General features: G+C 48.9%; 1 protein-coding gene across 1 annotated transcript in view; it reads right to left on the reverse strand.

Annotated features, from left to right (window-relative positions):
• Positions 1-23857, reverse strand: part of LOC311226128 (cyclic AMP-responsive element-binding protein 1-like) — a 122874-nt gene that overhangs the window by 15719 nt on the left and 83298 nt on the right. Inside the window, exons 4-5 of the mRNA XM_084311502.1 lie at positions 3426-3529; positions 2955-3133 (exon numbers count right to left, since the gene is read on the reverse strand). Of these exons, the coding sequence (XP_084167628.1) occupies positions 2955-3133; positions 3426-3529 (283 nt within the window). The remainder of the gene's footprint in view (positions 1-2954; positions 3134-3425; positions 3530-23857) is intronic.

Here is a 23857-nt window from a genome sequence, read left to right on the forward strand (position 1 = left end):
GAGGGGGGGCAGAGAGGTGGTGTAGGGGTTAACACTGTCGCCACTGTCTCTCCTGGGCCTCCCTATGTGGAGTTTGCCTACTTGTTCATTCTTCACTGTACCTACACTTTTGCACATTCCTGCTCAATCACACAGCCCTGTTAAATAGTCCATCCCACTGTGTTTTTATTTTTATTCTAATTAGTGTATATCGCTGCTGGCGGGACAAAACCTCGTAACAATATATATATATTTTTTTATCAACTCAGTAGATCATCCTCCATGTGTGTGTGGTTTTACAAAGTCTACACAATGGGAAAGCATTAAACCAATCATCTCTCTAAACCTCGTAACTCTATTCGCCCTCAAATCTGTGTTCGTTTTTTTCATCTGCTGAAAAGGTTTTTGGAGTTACAAGGTTTTGTCCCACCAGCAGCGATATGTATATACTCGACCACAATTGTACAGCCCTAGCCTATTTTATTATTCTATTATATTCTATTGTACTTTTATCTTAATTTTGTTTATATTCCATTTGATTTTATTCTACCTGTCTTTCTCTGGTCTGCATCCCCTTAAAGGGGAACTATTTTACTATTTCTTTCACTATTTGGGCACTTTTACACAATTCCTGTGAGTCTATGGAACACCTCTGTAATATATATATTTTTTTTATTCATTGTTTTGTATTTCTAATCAAGTCCTCAAAAACAGCATTTTTCTACCTCAAGATCTCGAGCTGTTTTGAGCCTGGGCTCCTAAACCACTGTGTGGCCTGCGCCGCCTCTTGAACATTAACATGCAGCAGTGACTATATGACATCACATATAGGCACATTTTCAAACGACTCAGTTCAGTGAGGGTGAATATTGTGAGAGGAGAATTGGAAGAATGCGCCAATATGAGAATTTTGAGACATAGATCATATTAATATAAGTTCACATAGCTAGGAAACAATGCTAAACACTCAAAAAGGCCATTTATAAGATAGTTCCCCTTTAACACTAGCACAGCCATGGAGAAAATGTCACTGATTCCCGCCGGAACGGGTCAGATGACCCGACAGCTTATATGAGAAATATGAGAAAAATAAACAGTGTAAACTATATAATTACCTCTGAATATAAAAATATGAGGTTTACCACAATGAAATGTAGGTTTGAGTGACATAATTTTTTATTTTTATTTTTATAAAAAAAAGAAATATTATAATTTGTTTCTTCTTTTTTTTTGATGGAAGAGCCACACATTGACGGGCAAAGAGCCACATGCAGCTCGCAAGCCATGGGTTGGCCACCCCTGCGCTAGATGCTCACAAAGTTCTGTGACTTTCGTCTGTTCCAACGGCCCATTATGTGGAATAACGTTCTAATTCCATTTTGCATCACATTTTTTATTTTGAAAACCTCAGACGTTATAAAAGTTCCTGCTTTGTATATAAATGCCTGCACAGATTAGCCCCTCCCCCTCTCAAGGAGTTTATCCACGAGAAAAGGAACACTGGATTAGCCACTAGGTCAAACACCAGAGGGGATTGTGAGGTCCATTTTAGAAAGACCGCCTTCAGCAAAAATGTTCTATCGATAAAGGGAAGTGGAACATGGAACAGCCTTCCGGTCCCCTTAAGGTTGTGTACCACCCTGTCCACCTTTAGGGGCCAACTCAGGAAATGGCTGTTAGACAGGGATGTTAATGATGTTGTACTGACTGAGGCCCCGTTTAGACGAGCGTTTTGTGAACAGAAACCGCAAAAGTCATCTTGCGGTTTCACTTTTAATTTTACGTTTAGACGAGCGTTTTGGAGTGGAATTCTCCGTGCAGACGACGCTGTAACGACGGAGACCCGCTGTCACGCGATTGGCGCATATGTCACATGACGTGCTGTGAAGACCCGCCCTACTCTGCCTCTGATTCGCAGACTGTGGATGGGGAATGTGATTGCACCAAAGCAGAGTCACTCACAGACAGAGGGACCAGTCACGCCGCGGGACAGATTCTTGTGTATTTAACCCTTTCACTGCCACACGACAGCCGGTTGTGTGATAGTAAAGGGGTAACCTTCTGTCGTGTGGCAGTGAAAGGGTTAAAAGTACTGCCAATGTAGCCTTCAGGTGATCTCCGTTGATATAAGTCAGACATACTTGCTTTGTTTACGTCTCGGCTACTGGCGCATATCTGCTACCTGTGACGTAAGCAGTACGCGCGACCAGAGCCGTGACAACCCGTTCGTCATCGTTTTAACAGATTTATACGTTTTGATAGTTTAGACGAGATCGCAAAGCTTTTGCGTTTCTAGGAATTCCACCCTGGAAGGTAGTCTCACTTTTTTGCGGTTTCACCCCGTAAAAACGCCGTTTCCGTATAAACGAAAGGCACATCCGCAAAAATATTTTTGCGGATTCACCTGCTAGCGTTTCCGTCTAAACGGGGCCTGAATGTCATGTTAGTGTGGTCATGTCAGTGATGTCAGTTTTTATGAATGAACATTGTATGGTACGTAAACAGAGGCCTGTTGGGATGTTAGATCCTAATGTGAAAAACTGTGATGTGCCTTACCTTGCTGCTACCTTCTTAATATCTTTTATGCTTGCTTTATATGTCTGTAACCAATGATGTTTTAAATGTCTGCACTTTATGCCTGTATTTTTTACTGCTATGAAGCACTTTGAACTGCAATTTCTGTTTGAAAAGTGCTATACAAATAAAGTGTATTATTATTATACCTGTACCTCCCCCCTCCCCCATGCTGCAATGACACCCGAATTGCCCCAAGGGGATCAATAAAGGAATATCGCATCTCATCTAACGGCAATCATAATAATAATAATAATAATAATAATAATAATAATAATAATAATAATAATAATTATTATTATTATTATTATTATTATTATTATTATTATTATTATTATTATTATTATTATTATTATTATTATTATTATTATTATTATCATCTAACAGCAATCACGTGATGCAAATATCTTGTGACCTACTGTACTGTCCGCTGCTGGTCTGGTAGATGGGTGTGGGAACGGTCACCGTGGTGATGGAGGGCTGGCTGACGGTTGTCACGGTGACCTGGTCGTCCTCTGCCTTCTCCTCCTCGATGCGAGCCACCGCCGGGACGTCTGACGACAGGTCGTTCAGGATCTTCCTGTTAGGGTCGGGGTCAGGGGGTCAAGGTGACGTAGAACACTTGTACACAAGAAACGGCACACACACACACACACACACACGTACATACATACACACGCATACACGCAAACACACACACACACGTACATACATACACACGCATACACGCAAACACACACACGTACATACATACACACGCATACACACACGTACATACATACACACACACGCCTGCGCACGCGCACACGCTAACACATGCACACACACTATAACTAAATAAAACTCAAAGACACACGCACACACACACACACCTGTATGAGGGTCGTCGTGAAAGAATCTCCCTGCGTTTTTGTGAGTCGATCACACTGCTGTCCACCGACTCCTGAGAGTCCTCACTCTCTGCTATCGTGGAGATCTGTGGAGACACACACACACACACACACACACACACACACACACACACACACACACACACACACACACACACACACACACACACACACACACACACACACACACACAGAGACACACACACACACACACAGAGACACACACACACACACACACACAGACACACACATACACACACACACACACACACACACACACACACGATACACACACACAGACACACACACACACACACACACAGAGACACACAGAGACACACACACACACACACACACACACACACGCACACACACAGCCATTTCAGAGTTGCATTGTATTAATTGTCATATCAAATAGAGATTTGTTCTGATCTAGTCATCATATACCTTTCGCTTTCTAAAGATACTGGATGGACAGTTAGCCTTATAGTGGCAATTTACAAAAAATTTCGTATTTCTTATTTGCCACTTCCACTCCGGGGATAGCTTTAGTCTATGCGCACCGCACATAATAAAGATTCTGATCCATCCGTTTGGCTGTCACAATGGATCAATCATTTATTTCCAAGCTGCAAAACAAACAAAACTCGTATATCTAATACATGCGGTACATGCGTGCGTTGCGTGCAGTGCGGTACAAAAACTGTTTGCTTTCCCGGTCCACCCCTCCCACGCAGGCCACCACCCCTTATCAAGGTAAACCGCACAGGTGAATAGCTCGGGTAGGTCTCTTTAAAGGGAAAGTACACATAGTTTCAAATCATAAGAATAGTTACAATAACATAATCAGTGTAAATAATATCATGACTTTATTATCAGTTTTCGTTTTCATATTTCATAATCCATAAAGCATTTTCATAATTCAAATAATTGCATGATACAAACACAAAGATTAAATAACTCAAGAATGGCTCCTACATCCCGGCCTCTAATTGTCCATTATTCTAAAAAGGGACAATTATTCTATGCAAGTATGTTAACAGGAGCCTGAACATGTCTTTATATAGTCCATGTAGGAATCGAAATATTCCAAAAAGGGGGTATGTTCCACAAAAAAGCGTATAATCCACAAAAAAGGTATAATCCACAAAAAGGTGTAGTCCATCAGCGTAACAAAGTTTCGGGCATTGCCCTCAAAAAAGAAAAAACAAAAGTGCGTGAAAAAGTCAGTAGGGGCTAGTCAATGTCAGTCAATCTGCTTCTTTCAGCAAGCATAGTTTGCTGATGGGCCTTTCTAGGATATTGTACTTGGTCTTGACCTTTACCTTGCGTACATGCCCTCTGCTGTCAGGCATTGTCTCTTCCACCTTACCCATGAGCCAGGAATTTATTGGTGATGACTCATCCACAATGAGGACCACGTCCCCTGGGGCTAAGTTCTTCCTTACTTCGTTCCATTTCTGACGTTCTTGAAGCAGAGGGATGTACTCCTTTTTCCATCACCTCCAGAAGAGGTCGGCCATGTACTGGACCTGCCGCCATCTCCTTCTGCAGTACGAATCCTCCTTTGTAAACAAACCAGGTGGTAGAATGGGTTTTCCTTTCAACTGCAGTAGATGGTTCGGGGTCAGAGCCTCAAGATCGTTAGAGTCATCTGAGACGGTGGTAATAGGACGGTCGTTGAGAATGGCCTCAGTTTCACATAGGGCGGTTTGGAGACTCTCGTCATCCGGGGTCTGCTGGCGGAGTACTGAGTACAGCACTTTCTTTATTGACCGTATTAGTCGCTCCCAAACGCCTCCGTGGCGGGAGCCAGTAGGTGGATTCCCTCGTCGAGCAGTGCATGTTGGATCTTGCTGTGGTCCAGGTTGGAAAGTGCCTCCCGCAACTCCCGCTCAGCTCAGACAAAATTGGTTCCGTTGTCTGATACCATCTCTTTAACTTGACCTCTTCTGCAGATGAACCGCCGCAGTGCTGATATGCAGGAGTCAATATCCAAGGAGTATGCCATTTCAAGATGAACGGCACGGCTCACCAGGCACGTAAAGAGTACGCCGTACCTTTTGACCAGGCTCCTCCCTCTCTTCACCTCTATAGGCCTGAAATAATCTGTTCCCACATGCGTGAATGCTGGCAAGTCTGGAGAAATGTGATTCCTTGGTAGGTCGGCCATCTTCTGCTCTTTCACTGTGGCATTAAATCGTCGACACAGAACGCAGTCATTGACGATCTTCCTGGCAGCAGAGTTGGCTCGCATTATCCAGTACTTCTGGCGAAGCCTTGAGAGCATGTGGTTTCTTCCGGAATGGCCTACGACCATGTGTATATGGCTCAGTAGAAGATGAGACAAATGGCTGGTTTTAGAAAGGATAGCCGGATGCTTGGATTCCTCTGGCATCGCCATTCTACTGACTCTTCCTCCAACTCTCAGCACGCCGTTCAGTAGCATTGGGTCCAGTCTGTAAATGGTGCTCCTTTTATTTACAGTATTCTCTTTCTTCAGCGCAGATATTTCATCCTGGAAATGCTGCTGCTGTACGTAGCATACAAGTGTCTCCTCAGCATGCGCAAGATCTTCAATTGAGAGACTCTGAGCTCCTAGCTAAGCTCTTGTTTTGTTCATCTGGTCATCCAGATGGTCTTGTCGTTTCTGGTCTGGATTCTTTGTGCAGGTTGCAGCCTGCAGCTCCTTTCTTTTGAGGCTTAGATTCTGAAGTGTTTATTTGAACTTCAAGATCCATGCTGTAGCTTTCTTTAACTTATCCCATGATGAGAAGTGCTTGATAAGCTTGGCAATGGGATCACTGTCATGATCCATCACGGCTGTACTGAACGTGATAGTGCTCATCTTAACTTCTGGACCATCCTCACAGAGGGCAGGCAGCTCCTCTGGGGACTTTGGCCAGTCTTTCTCAGGCCTCTGTAAGAAGTCCGGGCCGTTCAACCATCGACTGGATTTGAGAAAAGAATCCATGGTCAGGCCTCGTGACGCGTCATCTGCAGGGTTGACTGCTGTATGTACATAGCGCCACTGTGATCGGTCAGACAGTTCTCGGATGGTCGAAATCCAGTTTGAAACGTATGTCTGGAATCGACTGGTTGTGTTGTTGAGGTACTTGAGGACAGACGTGCTATCTGTCCAAAAGACAGATTCCAGAAGTTCCACTTCCAGTTCCTCTTTCAGCATTTTATCAATGCGGACTGCGACCACTGCTGCCGCCAGCTCCATTCTGGGTATTGTCATCTGCTTCAGTGGGGCTACCCGTGCTTTGCCCATGACAAAGACAATATGGACGTCACCTTTGAGGTTGGTCAGTTGCAGGTACCATACCTGTGTTCGCTAGCATCACTGTAGTGATGTAGTTGTGCAGTGTGTGGTTTTCCAAAATTACTGGGTTTAAGGCAACGGCTGATGTGGAGGTTTGACAGCTTGCCTAGATCCTCCAATCATCTCTGCCATGACCGAGCGTGGGCCTCTGGGTTCTTGTCATCACATCCACAATTCATTTAGCAAAGATCTTGCATGATCCTCTTCGCTGGGAGAACCAGTGGGGCGAGGAATCCCATGGGGTCGTAAACAGAATTAGTCACAGACAGAATACCCCTCCTGGTTGAGGGTTGTTGCTTTGTAGCAGTCTTGAAGGAGAAGGTGTCGGTTTCCACATGCCACTGGATTCCGAGAGCTCGTTCCACCGGTAGTTCTTCTCTGTCGAGATCGAGCTTCTTCACTTCCTTGGCTTTATCTTTGTCTGGAATGGCAGACAGAACAGCACAGCTGTTACTGATCCACTTCGTAAGTCTGAACCCACCAGTAGAACAGACGGCTCTGAAATCTTGAGTTAGGGAGATGGCTTGATTGACATTCGGAACCGACTTGAGACAGTCGTCAATGTAAAAGTTCCGACGGATGGTGCGTAGGACATCATCACTAGCCTTACCCTCATTGTCATCCGCTGTTCTCTTGAGTGCATAGTTGGCACAGCTGGGTGACGAGACCGCTCCGAATAGATGGACCGTCATCCTGTATTCAGCTAATGGCTGGCTGAAGTCATTGTTGGGCCACCACAAGAAGCGCAGGAAATCAACATCTTGCTCCGTTACTTGGACTTGATGGAACATGCCTTCAATGTCTGCCATGACGGCTACTGGTTCCTGGCGGAATCTAAGGATGACACCCAGTAATGTGTTTGTGAGATCGGGACCTTGTAGCAACTCATTATTGAGAGATGTCCCATGGAATAATGCAGCGCAGTCAAATACCACACGCATTTTCCCTTTTTTCTTGTGGTACACACCGTGGTGAGGTATGTACCATACCTTTCCATCTTCTCTGTGCAGCTGTCCTTCTGGCACCCGCTCGGCGTGCCCCTTATCCAGGATGTCACTCATGAACCCTTTATAATCAGCAAAGTATGCCTCGTCCTTCCTGAATCTCTTAATGAGGTTCGTGGCTCGCTGCTCTGCCATCCTTCTATTATTTGGCAGATTCACGTCCTCTTTGCGAAATGACAATCGTAGTTGGTAGTGACCATCCTTCAATGTGATGGACTTAGCTGCAATGTCCAGGAATTGCTTGTCCTCTGCAGACGGCTCGGCCTTCTCATCATAGCCTCGCTCTGGGAAGTCTTGATTGTACTGTTTGATGAGAAGTTTTCTTCCAGGTTCGCTATGGTTACTCGGTTTGACGTTGTACGTGGTCGACCCTGCTTGTGAATGGGCAGGCTGCCGCTCAGGGGACCATTAACCACCCATCCGAGACAGGTTCTCACTGCATAGGGCCCGTTTCCTTTGCTGTTAATTATTTCCCGTGGCTCCATGGCTTTGACAGCATTAATCCCAATCAACAGTCCAACTTCCTCCTCAATAGTAGTCAGAGGTACGTCTTTCAGATAAGGCCATTCTTTTAGACCCTCTTGTGTTGGTATGTTTTCTTGTGAAACTGGTATAGCGAGCTGTGTGTAAACTTCAGGGAGAGCAAAGAAGTTATTGCTTTCCAAATCACTCACTTCCAGCCCATCCAATCTGTAACTGCTCACAGGCCGTTCCTGGCCCATTGTCCTGAGCAGTATCTCTGTTTTCTGGCCTCTGGCATCCAGCTTCTTCATCAGGCTCTCGGTACAGAAGGTAGCAGAGCTTCCATGATCCAGGAACGCATATGTTCTGATTACTTTGCTTCCTTTAGCCATCTTAACCTGGATAGGCAGAATGGCTAGAGCACATTCCTTTCCGCCGGCCCCGGTAAGCCCGCAAGCCTGTAGTGAGACCAGGGCGCTGGAAACTTCCTCACCTTTAGCTGTAGCTGTGGTGGTGCCCTCTTCCTTCCTGGGATTGTCTGTTCTATTTATGTGCAGGAGAGTTGGGTGTTTGAGCTGACAAGAGCGACAAGTCAGGCGATTCCTACACAACTTGCTCATGTGTCCTCTGTTTAGGCATGCAAAGCCGATTCCCTTTGTCCTGAGAAATTCAATCTTCTCCTTATGAGGCTTCAGAATCATTTTCTTACAACACTCCATGGCGTGTTCTGCAGTACAAAATAAGCATGGCTTACAAAATGCGTTTGAACTGACTTTGCCATCCAACCTTTGCTTCTCCGTTTCCACTGGTGTCACCGATGTAGCAAAACTGCTCCTGCCTTTGCTTCCGGATGACTTGGATTGATGCTGGGGGTTACCCAGCCTTGTTGTAAAATAATTAGGGCTGGGACTTTATCGCATTAATAAAAAGAATATATATAATTAATTACGTTAAAAAAAAATGACACTTTTATCGCACGTCCGGGCTGCGTTCTCGCCAATCAACCTTGTTGGAAAGTTGAATTTGCCGCCTTTCGATCGTCACCCCATCAACCTATTGCGTGCTTCGGGTCTCGAGTTAGAAGACGAAACATCCGGCGAGCGTCATTTGACAAGCCGTTCGGACGAAGAAGTCCTTTGTTTTGACTCAAGAGGCAAAATAAAGGCAGTGGGCGGCCATGATTCACGCTGAATTATTATGGTACACACATTACAAAAACCATTGTGAAACACTCTGGGATTTTTATAAACTTTGAACCTGTATGACTATAAGACTTCAGGCTATGGAACCGTTGTGTTTTCCAGCTCCTGCCTCTCAGCTGAAACTTAAAAACAGGCATATGGCAACCAGTAAACAGAAATGTGAGTACACAACTTTTACTTCAGTGTGTTCAAACCTCTGTTACTCTATTTCATTAGCACTCAAAGTGATTTTTCTTTATTGTGTAAGAAACTTCGGAATGTTACCTTTCAAAAGAGAAAAGGTCCTTTGAGCTATATATATACTATTCCTAAAATTGCTGAACTTTGTTAAAAATTGCATTGATCTGTGTAGTAGCTAATAAACAAGATTTTGATGCTTAAACGTATGTATAATGTATATTCATTGATTCACTCGTATACCAAAATCCATTTGAATTGAACATTTTTGCTTTTCGCATCAAATATTGATATGTGTTTAAAATGCGATTAATTTAGATTAATTAACACTTTCACTGCCACTCACGAGTATTCTCGGAATTATTAATATCTAATTGAAAGCCACTCACGAGATTTCTCTGAATTTTTTTTTTGAAATCATATTGCATCACGCGAGCCTACCCTAGTATACCCGAGTGCCGCCGGCGATCAGATGTGGAAAAAAGCGCCCCCTATCGTCTCCCAGATGACATAAGGGATTTTGGAATGGACTCAATGAAAATGGATGGGGAAAAAAATCCTGTACTCCACATTTTCCAGTCCACCCATGCAGCCGGAGTACCAGGGTTCATTCAGGGGGCTCTCAGCCCCGCGGAATCATGTGTTACACTGTACACACATTGGATCTATACACTTATCGATTTTTTCGAATGGTGATCAGGAATTGGAATATACCAGTTGGATACCATCTGATGTCAGGTAAGGAATCTATGTTATCAGTGTTAGGATAATCAGACTCATTTTGATGAAGATATAGGCTGTTTTGTGAAATGGGCTCTATTGGTTTTACTGAAAAAATCCATGAGGAAATTAACTCGGCTATTATCAGCGCGCGCCTCGAATGGGCGTGCGTGTATGTATAATATTGATCATCTAGCGTTTATTTGAAAACGATTCATAAATAGGCCGACAAATATCAACGTTCTGGAATATTCCAGTAAAAGACGATTTTCATAGAATGCCCCAGAATGGACTGTTTTTTACCTCAAAACGGGTGCTTTTCAAAATGCTCTCAAACGGAAATGAAGCGATAAAAAACCAATCTGCCTTGACAGCACTGACTGGAAAATGATTCTTTGATAAGCGACGGGCAGATTAGACACATAGCCATAATTTAAAACATAGATTAGGCGATATTAACGATAACATTAAAGTGGATGGTGGCATTGAAGCGCTAACTCTGGCGCCACCTCGTGGCATAGAAAGTTTTAACTAAGTCTCAAATGAATTCGATAATTTTTTTTAATCGAGTCCCACCACTAAAAAGAATGTATTATTTATTAACAGAAATTATTATATATTAACTTGATCGATGAAGTGATTTTGTTTATTGCAATAAGGATCTGATAAGCATCTGGCTTCTTCCTGTTCCCTTTCAGACAAGAGACTGTTCTATATCATACTGGCTTCCGCTCAGCGTCATTCTGCACTAACCTCACTTCATGCACAGCACTGAATAAAAAATCCACAATGTACCTTTACATACCGACATCCGTCTGGCCACACCCCTATCCGCTTACCTTCATAAGCAGGTGTGTGGTCACCTACTCGCCTCCTTCTTCACTTTCACCACAAGGAAGTGCCTGTTATATACCCACTTGACGAGGTTGTTAGCTGAAGAAAGTTGAGTTACGTGTTTAAATTTTTTCTTGCTTTTTTCTTTCTCTCATACATTAAAAAAAAAAAAACGAAGTCATAATGTTTACCTCGGAGGGTCGTGTTAGCAACGTCACCCTTCACCAGCGGTTCTCCATTGCCTCCTCTGTCGTGCGTCTTGGAGCGGGGTTGAGGCCTCTTTCGTGGTCGGCAGCCACGCCCGGTAGGCGTCCGATAGATAGTTTGCCTCTCCAAGGAGCTGGTGCACCAGCGCCGTCTCCTGTGCGATGGCCTAGTTCCGGCTCTGGTTCCTTTGCCTCCGGGGAGTCGTCCGCTGTTGGGCGGCCGGCTCCTCTGGTTGCGGAGGATTTGAGACGCAAACTTTTTGCGTCGGCTCGCTCCCGTCGCAAGATGGTGGCTTGTAGACGAGAACGGCCTGGTTTTGGTGAGTTGCTGGAGCCGAATGAGGATGCGTCTGATTCTCCATGGCCGATGGAAACAGAGGACTACATGGTAGAAGCGGACGGGTTCTTGTTCGACGCCCCGGTGGAGACATGTCCGCCGCCCGTCCAGGTAACACTGGAGGGGCTGAGATGTCTCCTTGGGATTCCTCGTATGCAGATGTTGGGTTAGAACCTCCGACTCGGCGGCGGGATGCCCTGCTATCAGCCACATCAGAATGTGGCTCTGTAACCAGTAGTCTGCTGCATGTGAGGGACGCGAGCTCGGTGGGGGAAAGTATGCATGCTTTGTTCCCCGAGCTCATGGCGGCGGCGGCAGTCGCAAACGGTGTGCCGCTGCCGCAGCCACTGCCTGTTCCTATTCCTGACGATCTCATAGGTCATCTATGGCAACGCCGTCCTGTGAGAGGGGTGGACGTTGTCTGTCCATTTTTCCCCTCAATGGAGGCCTACGTCCATCAGGGACAGGTGGTCTCCCACATCATGGGCCTCACCCCCGCCTACGTGCAAGTCACGAGGGTGGTGGGTTTGGTAGAAGGCATGAAGGAGGGCGTGCCTCGGCTTGATAGGCCGATGGCGGCGCTCCTTTGTCCTGAGGTGGTGTGGGAGCCGTTACGGAAGCCGGTTCCCCAAGGGAAATCGGCGAGGCGGTTGGCTTTCTGGAGTGACCAGACATTTATCTCCGCGACGCAAACATTGCGCAGCTGGCGAGATTCATGTCCGGGATACTGACGGGCGGTATGGAGCTGACTGATTTGCAACATGATCAGCTCGCCCAGTCGGCAGGAGCCATCCTGCATCTGATCCAGCCACAGGCCATAGCCGCTGGGAAAGTACGCGCCCTGGCCACTCTAGTCCAGCGCCACCTTTGGCTGGAGCAGGCGCGTGTGCCGGAGAAGAAGAGGACTCCACTTCTGACGGCACCCCTCTCCGATGCTGGACTTTTCGGGTCGGCACTGCAATTGATTGCCTCAACCTGCAGGGAGATGCAGGAGGAGCGTTCCGTGCTCCAGCCTAATTTCCCCCCGCCCGATGTCACCGGTGGAGTCAGACGGCAGGCTCGTCGTCGGGGTTCCGCCGCCGTAGCCGCCACTGCTGGACCTTCGGCAAAGAAGGCCAGGAGGAGAGAGGGCGCCTCCGCCACTGCAGCCGGCCCATCTACGCCCGGAGGTGACGGTAGGGATCGTCATGACCAGCCTCCGATCGTTTACTGTCCCTCCGGGGCTCCCCGGGGTGGCAAGTCCCGAGCGGCTCGTGGCAGGCGTCGCTGAAAGTATGACTTTTCCCTCTGTGGTCCCCCCATGTTCCCTTCCCGGCCCAAATATGATTTTTGTTTATAGAAAATAAAGAGTCCCTCCTAAAAAGAGGGACTGTATTTTTTGTTACAAACTGTGTGTTTATTCACCAAACATATGATGGGGATACGACGTGTGAATCTTTCGCTAGTGTGGGTTTGATAGGAGGGCTAGACTTTAAGTCTTGTTGATCGCTACATTCATGTTAGAGCTTAAGCAAGGCCTGCGGCTTACACTCGGTTGAAAAAGGTTTTCTGCCTCGACCTGAATCTTCACATAAAGGTAGAGGTTAGTTGTGTGCTCTGTTGCTTAAACAGTGATTTTGAGCCGCAACACTATTGTGTTGGTCTGCAGTAATGCTTGTGTATGAAAAGTACCGCGGTTCAGGCCACTCTCTCTCTCTATCAGATTCTGTGTCTTGCAACATAAACACGGGTGTCGGGTTCACACATACATAACTTGGCCTTGTTATAAACCCTGTTCACAGACGTGTCTGTGGCTAGCGTGCATTGAATTAGCTTTGCGCTGTTCATTAGCATACTGGCTACTTAAGGTATCATATGGCTGTTTGTTGTTGTCGTATGCAAGGGTTGGGCTTACGAGGGGGTAACGGATAAACCCCTCCTTCCCTCTTCTGATTGGTCAGGGGGTTTCTTGGACTCTCTTTTTCATTCGGTCAGGGCCAAGCTGTTAGGCAGCTTGGCACTGGGGGGGGGGGGGGGGGGGAGGGTTTCCCTGACTCCGCACCTATCACAGGCAGTTGAGTCATGGGTTTCCCCCCGTCATAGAAAACATCACTAGGCACGTTTCTATTGGACGACGGCTTCCGTGAGTTTTTTTCAGACCCGTATGTAGGGTCTGTTATTGTCAAGTTGTCGGGGCAGAGCGTAGGAACTTACTGTTCTACTACGCTCGATATACGTGTGACTTGAGTCTGTTGGTCACATGACTCAATGTTACCGTGACTTTTCAATCTATGGCTCACGTGGGAAGTCTCTCTGAGGATTCCCTTCTCCTCTCTGTGGTGAGGGTGGCGGGATGTAAGAATGTAAAAAAGATTTACCCTCGGCCGCGTCACGTGGGATTCATGTCAGTCTGTGTTTCTTTCTTTTTAATAATTCTCCCAGGCGACTTGAAGGACCAATGTCTGGTGTCTGGTTAGACTATCCATTGATGTGTTTGGGTCTCGACGCGTACATAGTGCTGGCTCGGGGTGTTTTCTGATAAGAATCACGCAGGAGGCTAGTACGCCTTGGTTGCTCGTTATTAAAACAGCGTTTTTATAGGGCAACTGGGATGGGGGATTTTTTCCTCTTCCGAGCGCCTGTTACTGGGTCTCGACGGATTCTCGTTCATATCTGGGGGATGTTAACAGAATAGATCAGAACATAGGTAGAGGGGTCTCACGCCCTTGGGGTGGGCCACTGAGCGAGGTACAAATGGGACCGTCTGGGTGGCGCCCTCTTTTCATGTTTTAGATCAACACGTATGCCTACCCCCTCTCCTGGAGTGGGGATGTCGGCGTGGTTAGGGCATGGGACTGGTTCTGGTCGCGCTGGTCCAGGTCAGTTAACCCGTTGTCCGCCGGGGACGCAGATCTGCTGTTCTGGTACCCTGAGGGACTTGTGCTTTTTTCGGGGGGAAAAATGCCGGGTCGGCCCGGGTGTCACAGGGTTGGGCGTTATGGAGACCCTTTGTTGGGTACAGGTTGTACCCTGTGCTATCATAAAGGGGCTGGTTCTCCATTCTTTTCGCTCCTCTCTCACGCATGGCGAAGAGGGGGCTATTGGGGTGGTCTTCTGGACCTCCTCTGGTACCCCTGTGTGCTTCCCGAGCCGCCGGGCCCGGTCCGAAGTTGTGTTTCGTCGACCCGTAGGCCTGGAATAACCCTTTTTTGAAAACTGAAACACTTGTACTGCGGTGTAGCCGGTGTATACCCGCAGGTGTGTTTTGGAGTTTTTTCTTGAGGGGTTATAGGAACAACCACCGCCTGTGGTACCAAGAGGGTGGTTGATTCCCTGGTGTGTTGGAGCAGAGTCAACTCCCGGGTTACCCGGTTGAGTGTGCCCCTGCACGTTCATGACGTCTGCCAATCGTGTCAGCCTTCTCTGCCTCGACCCCTCTGGGTGGGGGTTTTTGGTGGAGGCTTTATCATGGTGCGCAACAATGCCAGCATACGGCCCTTCCGCCGGGGTGCTGTTTTCAGTTGACCCCTTTGGCGCCTGTCTCGTCTGCAGTGCTCCAGGCTTGGGTCTAAAGCCTGCTGCCTGGTTTAAGGGATCAACCCCTCTGGGGTCGTCTCCCCGGTGCGCTGCCTGCTTCCCTTATGGTTAGCCTTTTGAGTGCTTCAAGTTACGGCCATGCTGACTGCCTGTGTTGCAGGGTCAGTGTGCCAGGCGGCGTACTAGTGGGGGGAAGGGCCCGCTCTTGGAGGGGCGCTGTCCGAATACGCTGGCGATGTGGGGGGCGGTGTCACTAAGTGACCGCCTGGTGAGGTCTTGATGCTTGGCGTCATTGACCTCTCCGGGCCCCCTTTTTCCAGGGGATCCAGTCCCTTCAGTGGGTCTGGGTCTTCCTTCGCGCTCCGCTGCTACGGCCTTGCCACGGGGTTGAGTTTGCTCTTGACCCCGTGATTTTGGGGGCAGTAACGAGGGTTGTTCCTTTCGTTCATTCCCTGGTGGCATGCGGGTTGTGCGTGTGCGTAGTCGTGGGGTCAAGCCACGGTTTGCTCACCCTGTGCGCTGAGTTGCTCGAGTTTCTCTTCGCACGGTCGGATTTGTCTCCCTCCCGTCCTCCAATAGGGAGGGTATCTTCCATTAGGGAGGGTCGGGGGGCTCGGTCCTCTCCGGTCTGATGGTTGTGGGGGGCCTCAGCGGGGTACATTTGTCGAGCTTCTGGCTCCCGCTCAGCTCCTGTTGTGCAGAATGACGCTGAGCGGAAGCCAGTATGATATAGAACGCCTTGTGGTGAAAGTTTGGGAAGGAGGCGAGTAGGTGACCACACACCTGCTTATGAAGGTAAGCGGATAGGGGTGTGGCCAGACGGATGTCGGTATGTAAAGGTACATTGTGGATTTTTTATTCAGTGCTGTGCACGAAGTGAGGTTAGTGCAGAATGACGCTGAGCGTCACCAGTATTCATAGAACTTGGTTATATACATAATGTTGTGAAGGATCAGATTAAACCGAATATATATATTTATTTATGGATATATATTGAATAGTATTTGTATATCGTTTGATATCCCTTGTGTTGTGAAGGATCAGATTAAACCGAATATATATATTTATTTATGGATATATATTTAATAGTATTTGTATATCGTTTGATATCCCTTGTATATTCCTTGTACATATACACTGAATATCCCTTTAGTCTACTAACAGCCCATAATAGTTTCATTCTCTCATTGGACAAGAACTTGGCGCCAGCAGCCAAGCCCCTTGGTTCAAGTTCAATCGTGCCGACGAACATGTCGTTACTAGCCCGGTTCCGCGTAGGAATACGTCTGGCGAAATACGAATGGTACTATTTGTTCACAGCGCATATATATATGGCGCAAGTAAAGTAGAACTTTCTTTTAGTCCTTTAGTCCATTAGTTCTTTACCCTCCAACCTAGTGGCAAGACGTTAAGCCTCACCCACGATACACGTGTGGTGCAGTATGGTCAACTTGGCCTCAGAATGGCATTGAGACATCGTGTGGATTAATAGTTGAATTGTCATAGTTTGGCACTATACCGTCGAGTGGGACGTATTTCTATTAAGTTAATAATAGTCTATTATGTATGGTGCATCGTTCGGTTAGAGTTATAAAGTGAGCAGTACCCCCATCGTTTCCTCGCGTTATCTAGAGTCTTAACCAGGCTGGGCAGACCACGTGTGGTGCTTTCATCCGAGGAGTTCTGGGCCAGGACGAGTGGACCTGCACATTGGATTACTTTACCCGGACGACGGCGAGCCCTACACGGCTTGGATTATCTACTTGCTTTGGGTGCTTTGATTATGCCATGGATAACAGCCAACACTGGTAAGTGTTGGAACTACCCCCCGAGAGGAGTCCAGGTGAGACGGCGCTCTACCCCGAGTGAGGTCGCCTCACGTCTCTTCGTTGTGGACCGGCAGCTACCGTCTACAAGAGGGCCCAGCTGTATTCATCTGTGGACCGAGGTTCTGTGGGCACTGTGTTCAGCACTCTGAATTCTCCCAAGAAATCGTTGGCCAGATGGGATATCGCCGGCGGCTCTCCTAACCCCCCCCCCCTCTACTGACTTACAACCAGCGGGACCCCCTTTAGTGTATCCAGCTATAATCATTTAAGTACCATCGCTATAGTTCCCTAAAGAACCAGGTTGTACACTTGCTTCCTGCGTAACCAGAGATTGGACATTCAATGTTGATTTGCCTACGAATACTCATTTGCCTTACAAGTGCATTCAAATCATAAATGTCATTAAGTGAACGTTGTATATACCCTTTGCTATATAAAATATTCGATTTATACATTTGTGTGGACTTCGTTTCATGGTGGGAAAGTGTTCATCATATCTATATCATGTACTGTGTGGCCAGTAGTTAAAGTACATAATCGGTAGTGGTTTAATGATACCATACTTATTAATACAGTCAGGGAATTGTACCCCTCAGTTACAATTGGTCCTTCGAGCCGGAGGGTAACTAGTGTAATATTAATATAGTGTTATTAATATTGAAATGGCCTATGATGAACACTCCACGAAACGGTCCTCCTAACGTAGAACGCCCGCGGCGCAGACGACAGACACCTCAGTACTTAGAGGATTACGCTGTCAGTCAACTACCTAGCCTTCGACAAACGGTAAACGCGGTAAAAGTAGAAAGTAAAATTATGTCTGACCTTAACGACCAGGTTACCCCGACCACAGAGGCCCTAGTGGGTTCTAATGTAACTGACCAAGCTCACGTGGGGACCAGGAGGGAGCTGACATGCCTTTACCCCCCGCCAATACCGAAGAAGTAGTCCCCGACCAGCCCCGGGAGGAAGACAACCCTACAGAGAGAGAACTCTGCACGGAAGAAGAGGAGGAGAGCGCCGAGGAAATAGAGCTCCAGGACTCCCCAACGAGTACAGCCAGGAGCGGCTCACCTCTACAACCGTCTTCCCCCAGCGAAGCGGAGAGGATGCTATCACAGGCGTTCCTCGCCAGCCTGACAGCCTCTACCGAACGCGATCGACTTCAGGGTGAACGCGATCGACTTCAGGGTGAACGCGATCGACTCCAGACACAGCAACGGAGCGAAGAAGAGCGCATACGCCTGGAGATGAGACGCCTTCAGACGGAAGAGAATATGGCAAGAGACCGGGCCGACGCCCAGCGCGCCGCTGCCGGTGCCCAAAGAGAAGCAGATCTCACCAAGCGCGAAGCCGAGCGCGACAGACTACAAGCGCAGCTAATGGAGCAGCTGATCCTCAAGGCAACACCCTCTCCCTCCGCCAGGGGTTCAAGGAACTTGTCGAGACAACAGTCAAGGGCAGCGTCTCCTAACCGAGCAAGCGACCCTGAACTTGACCAACAGACCAAGCCTATACCCCCCGCAGACCCCCTTCCCCGACCGGTCCAAGCGAGACCCAGCTACAAGGAAGGAGCGGCATACACTGCGGAGAAGCTAAATAAACGACTACAGGATCTAGAGGACCTGATAGAAGAAGAAGAGGGAGAGGAGGAGAACCAAGCCCGACGACAGCACAGTACTCCACCGGACCAGGAGGTCCAGTACAGCCCAGGCTATACCCCCGCGGCGCTGCGCTACAGACCCCCGACTCTATTCACGGGTGAGCATGACGCACGACCAGCCCCGAGGAATAGCACCTGGACCAGCGGGCCATGGTACCCTGCCGGTACCAGCCCACAGAGAGGCGCAAGAGGAGACTCGCCTAGGAGGTCTCTCCCCCAACGCTCGCCGATGTATCAGCCATCCACGGCGTCATACATTGCCACACCGACGTTTCCAGACTTCACCTATGAGAATCGAGCACAGTACACGGAGCTCCGGATGTGCTTAGAGACAATGATGGTGGATGTCGCTAATGAACGCCACAAGTATGCAATATTACTGAAGCACCTGAAAGTACCGCGAGCGCACAATATAGCGCTAGCCTATGCCACCTCTACGACCCCATACACCGCGGCTCTAGCAGCGCTGGACCAGAGATATGGACGTATATGGGATTACGTAATCCAAGAGATAAGGCATATTGACCGCCTACCCCCAGCAACAGACAATCGCTCATTAGACGACCTGTCTATAAAAGTGCAGTCCCTGGTAGGGATGCTGGGAGCGCAACGGGAAAAGGGTATGCACGAGCTATACGCCAACTCTAACGTCGAGATGATTTTAGAGAAGCTGCCACCCGCCAGACAAGAGCGCTTCAGGCGGCAGAGAGACCACCGTGATCCTAACGGTCCCGAACCATCCCTCCTCGATCTAGCCGACTTCCTGGCGAGAGAAGTCAGCAGCCTACGACTGGATACGTTCGGGCGGAGCACACCAAGCTCCAGAGAGGGACCCAGGAGAATAAACGATGGAAGAAGATCGGTGACTGTCATGCACCAATCAGAATCAGTACCGAGCAGTAAGAACCACAGTACCCCCTCGAGAAAAGAGAAGTGGAAGATGGTGTGCCCGTACTGCGAGAAGGAACACTGGCTGTCACAATGTGACCTGTTCACAAAGATGAATGCAGAAGAAGTGAGTCAATGGATAAAGTCCAACAGGCGCTGTTACCGATGTGCGCGCAATCACATGGCAGCCGAGTGCCGCCTAAAGAAGAGGTGCAGTCGGTGTGACGGAGCACACCTAGATGTCCTACACGACAGTAACAGAAGAAAGCCTGCACCATCCAGCAGCACAAAGGCAAGTGTTATGTACATTGACCCCGCTAGCAGCAGTGGCGCCCAGGTGCTCTTAAAGGTGGTCCGCGTAACACTGAGTTACCAAGATAAGGTAATGGACACTTACGCCGTCCTTGACGACGGGTCAGAGAAGACCCTTCTCCTCGCGTCCGCTGCGGCCCAGCTGGGGCTGCGGGGGAGCGAGAACCAGATGACGATTCGGACAATAAGAAGAGATCTAAAGACGATAAAGGGCGAGAATGTCTCCTTCACTATCGCAGCCAGCGGGCAGCCCGAGAGACGGTATAGGATTACTAATGCTTTCACCAGCCAAGAAATAGGACTATCGCAGTACACCTACCCCATCGCCAAGCTGATGGATAAATATGTGCACCTGCGTCAACTCCCTATCCCGCTCATAGACGGTGCCACCCCGACCCTGCTGATAGGCTCCGACCATGCAGACCTCATAGTCCCGATAGACCGGGTCCATACAGGACCCAGAGGTTGCCCTGCAGCAGTCGAGACCCGCCTAGGATGGACATTACAAGGCCCCCTCGCCAAGTCTCTTAACCGAACAGCAGCCACTAGCTGCCTCCACTCCAGAGCGACGGAAGGAGACACCACACTCCTGCAGCATGTCGAGAGGCTATGGACACTAGAGACAATGCCCTTTAAGAACGAAAAGAAAGACATTCGTTCTAAGGAAGATATCTACGCTATAGCCCTCCTCGAGCACGGGACAAAGAGAGTCAACGTCAACGGAGTGATGAGATACGCAACTCCACTCCTGAGGCGAGAGGGAATGCCCACCTTTCACACCACAAAAGAGGCGACGGAGCGGTATCTATTGAACACAGAGCGGCGCCTAGCCAAAGACCCCGCTCAAGAAGCTGTGTACCGCGCTGAGATTAACAAGCTAATCACAGCGGGACACATAAAGAAAATTGACATTAAAGAGGCTGATCAGACGACCGAATCATGGTACGTGCCGCACCACAAGGTCCACCACAACGGCAAGGATCGTATTGTGTTTAACTGCAGCTACCAGATCGGATCACAAAATCTCAATAAAGAACTCTTGGCCGGCCCAACACTCGGCCCCTCCCTACTAGGCGTGCTACTACGCTTCCGCCAGGACAAGGTGGCTATCAGCGGCGACATCAAAGGGATGTTCCTGCAGGTGAGACTAGTGGAGGAGGACAAGCCCCTGCTGCGGTTCCTATGGAGAGAGAGGATCGGAGACGAGCACCCAGCCATCTATCAATGGGAAGTCCTCCCTTTCGGAACCACATGCAGCCCATGCTGTGCTACGTTTGCACTACAAAAACACGTCGCAGAGGACCCAGCAGCAGATGAAGAGGTCCAACAAAGTGTGAAAAAAAGTTTCTACGTGGACAACTGTTTACAAAGCGTCTCGACGCCAGAAGAAGCCGAGGCTCTCCTACTCAAGCTCCGCGCCTCCCTGATCAAAGGCGGCTTTGATCTCAGGCAGTGGGCCAGCAGCGACCCGCAAGTACTGCGCAGCCTCTCCCCCGAGGACAAGGCAGCGAGCAGCGACACCTGGATGACGACCATCCCAGGAGAAGCCCAAGAAATGACACTAGGACTAGTCTGGCGCTTCAAAACAGACTCGCTCCATTATAGACACAAACCCCTGACCAAGGAGCAGGGAAGGTCGACGGAAATACCGACCACCAGACGGAGTGTATACAGAACACTCGCCAGACAATATGACCCGTTGGGATGTATTCTACCTTACACCACCAGGGCAAAGATGATTGTAAGAGCGCTATGGGACAAGAACCAGGGCTGGGACGATCCCATACCCGAACACCTTGCATCCACATGGAGAGAGTGGGAGACGGAACTCCGCTCACTCCCAGGTGTTAATATACGCCGCAGCTACTTCCCACCCACAGTGAGGCCAGAGACATGCAAGATCGACCTGCACGTATTCAGCGACGCCTCCGAAGTAGCCTACGGTTCTGTGGCCTACTTGCGTGCCCGAGAGGAGGGAGGAGAAATACATACTGCTTTCATCCTGGCTCGCTCAAGAATAGCCCCACGAAAGCAACAATCTATCCCGCGTCTAGAGCTCTGCGCAGCCCTAGCAGGAGCGCAGCTCGCCACGTTAATCCAACGTGAACTCACCATCCCGGTGCAAAGAACAATCTTGTGGTCAGACTCCACGACCGTACTCACATGGATCCGGTCTGATTCGTGCAGATACAAGGTCTTCGTGGGAGTCAGAGTCACCGAGATTCAAGAGTTAACAGAAGTAGCGAGCTGGAGGTATGTGGACACCAAACACAACCCAGCTGACGTCATCACCCGGGGAATGTCCCTGGATGACCTCACCCGTCACAACCTCTACAGTGACGGACCAGAGTTTCTCAAGCTCCCGGAAGAAGAGTGGCCTACACCCACCCCACGGGAGGCGAGTAAAGAGGAGGCAGAGAACAAGAAACCTATGTTCTGTGGGTTGACACACACACTCGTCCCCACAGACCCCGATCTAGACGATTGCCTCACCCTACAGAGTGCGCAGCTAAAGACATTTCTGTGGCACCACCCAGAGGTTCAGCCCACAACTGACAGTTCAGCAGCTGACTACAAAGAAGCAGAACTTCTTCTACTACAACGAGCCCAGAGAGACTCGTTCCCCGATGAGCTAGCCTGTCTACAGGGAGCAAAGTCCGTCCCATCAGACAGCAGACTGCTCCACCTAGCCCCCGAGAGCGACGCCCATAGTCTCATCAGAGTGGGTGGTCGTCTGCGGAGAGCCCCAGACTTACCGGATGACGTCAAGTACCCCATAGTCTTGAACAGCCGACACAAGGTCACAGAGCTGATTATAAAGAAATACGACGAGGATGTGCACCACGCAGGGGCAGAGAGAGTCTTTGCGGAGATCAGACATCGTTATTGGATACTGCAAGGGAGAGAAGCAGTGCGGCGCTTCCAGCGAACCTGTCTAGACTGTCGTAAGTGGCGAGCCCAGCCCAGTATACCCCGGATGGCCGACCTACCTCCCTGTCGCCTCCGACTCGGCGACAAGCCCTTTCACTCCACCGGTATGGACTGTTTTGGCCCGCTGTATATAAAGAAAGGAAGAGGAACCGAGAAGCGGTGGGGTATTGTATTCAAATGCATGACCACCAGAGCGATACATATCGAACTCCTTCCAACCATGAGCACAGACTCATTCCTTATGGCCTTCCGAAGATTCACATCGCGGAAAGGAAAACCGTCTACATTGTTGTCTGATCACGGGACAAACTTCAAAGGCGGAGAAAGAGAGTTGAGAGAGAGCTTCCAAGCTATGGGCCCAGAACTTAAGACCCACCTCGCTCCATCCCAGATTGACTTCCAGTTTAATCCCCTGAACGCACCTCACTTCGGTGGAACCTGGGAACGAGAAGTACGTTCCATAAAGACAGCCCTGTACGCCGTGCTTGGGGCCCAGACCGCGGCGGAAGAAGTCCTAATGACAGTCCTCACGGAGATCGAGGGAGTATTGAACTCAAAGCCCCTCGGTTACGTCTCAAGTGATGTAGCAGATGTCGACCCAGTCACCCCCAACACACTCTTGATGGGGCGGCTGGACCCCGCGCTACCCCAGACAATGTACAGGCCTGAAGAAGCGAACGGCCGAAGAATGTGGAGGTACAGTCAAGTACTGGCTGACAAATTTTGGAACAGCTTCCTACTCCACTACCTACCGTCTCTACAGACCCGCCAGAAGTGGGTAAAAGAGAGAGACAATTTGACAGAAGGAACAGTCGTCATGATTATCGACCAGTCACTACCCCGAGCTATGTGGCCGGCTGGCCGCGTAAGCAAAGTGATCACCGGTGCCAATGGAAAGGTCCGAGCAGCTGAAGTGCTCGTCCAAGGGCGGACCTACACCCGACCCGTGGCGAGGCTAATAGAACTGCCAAGGCTCCCCGATACTATCGATGACGACCATGACCC

This window comes from Notolepis coatsorum (genome assembly GCF_963971535.1).
Source record: "Notolepis coatsorum genome assembly, chromosome: 3".
NCBI lineage: Eukaryota > Metazoa > Chordata > Actinopteri > Aulopiformes > Paralepididae > Notolepis > Notolepis coatsorum.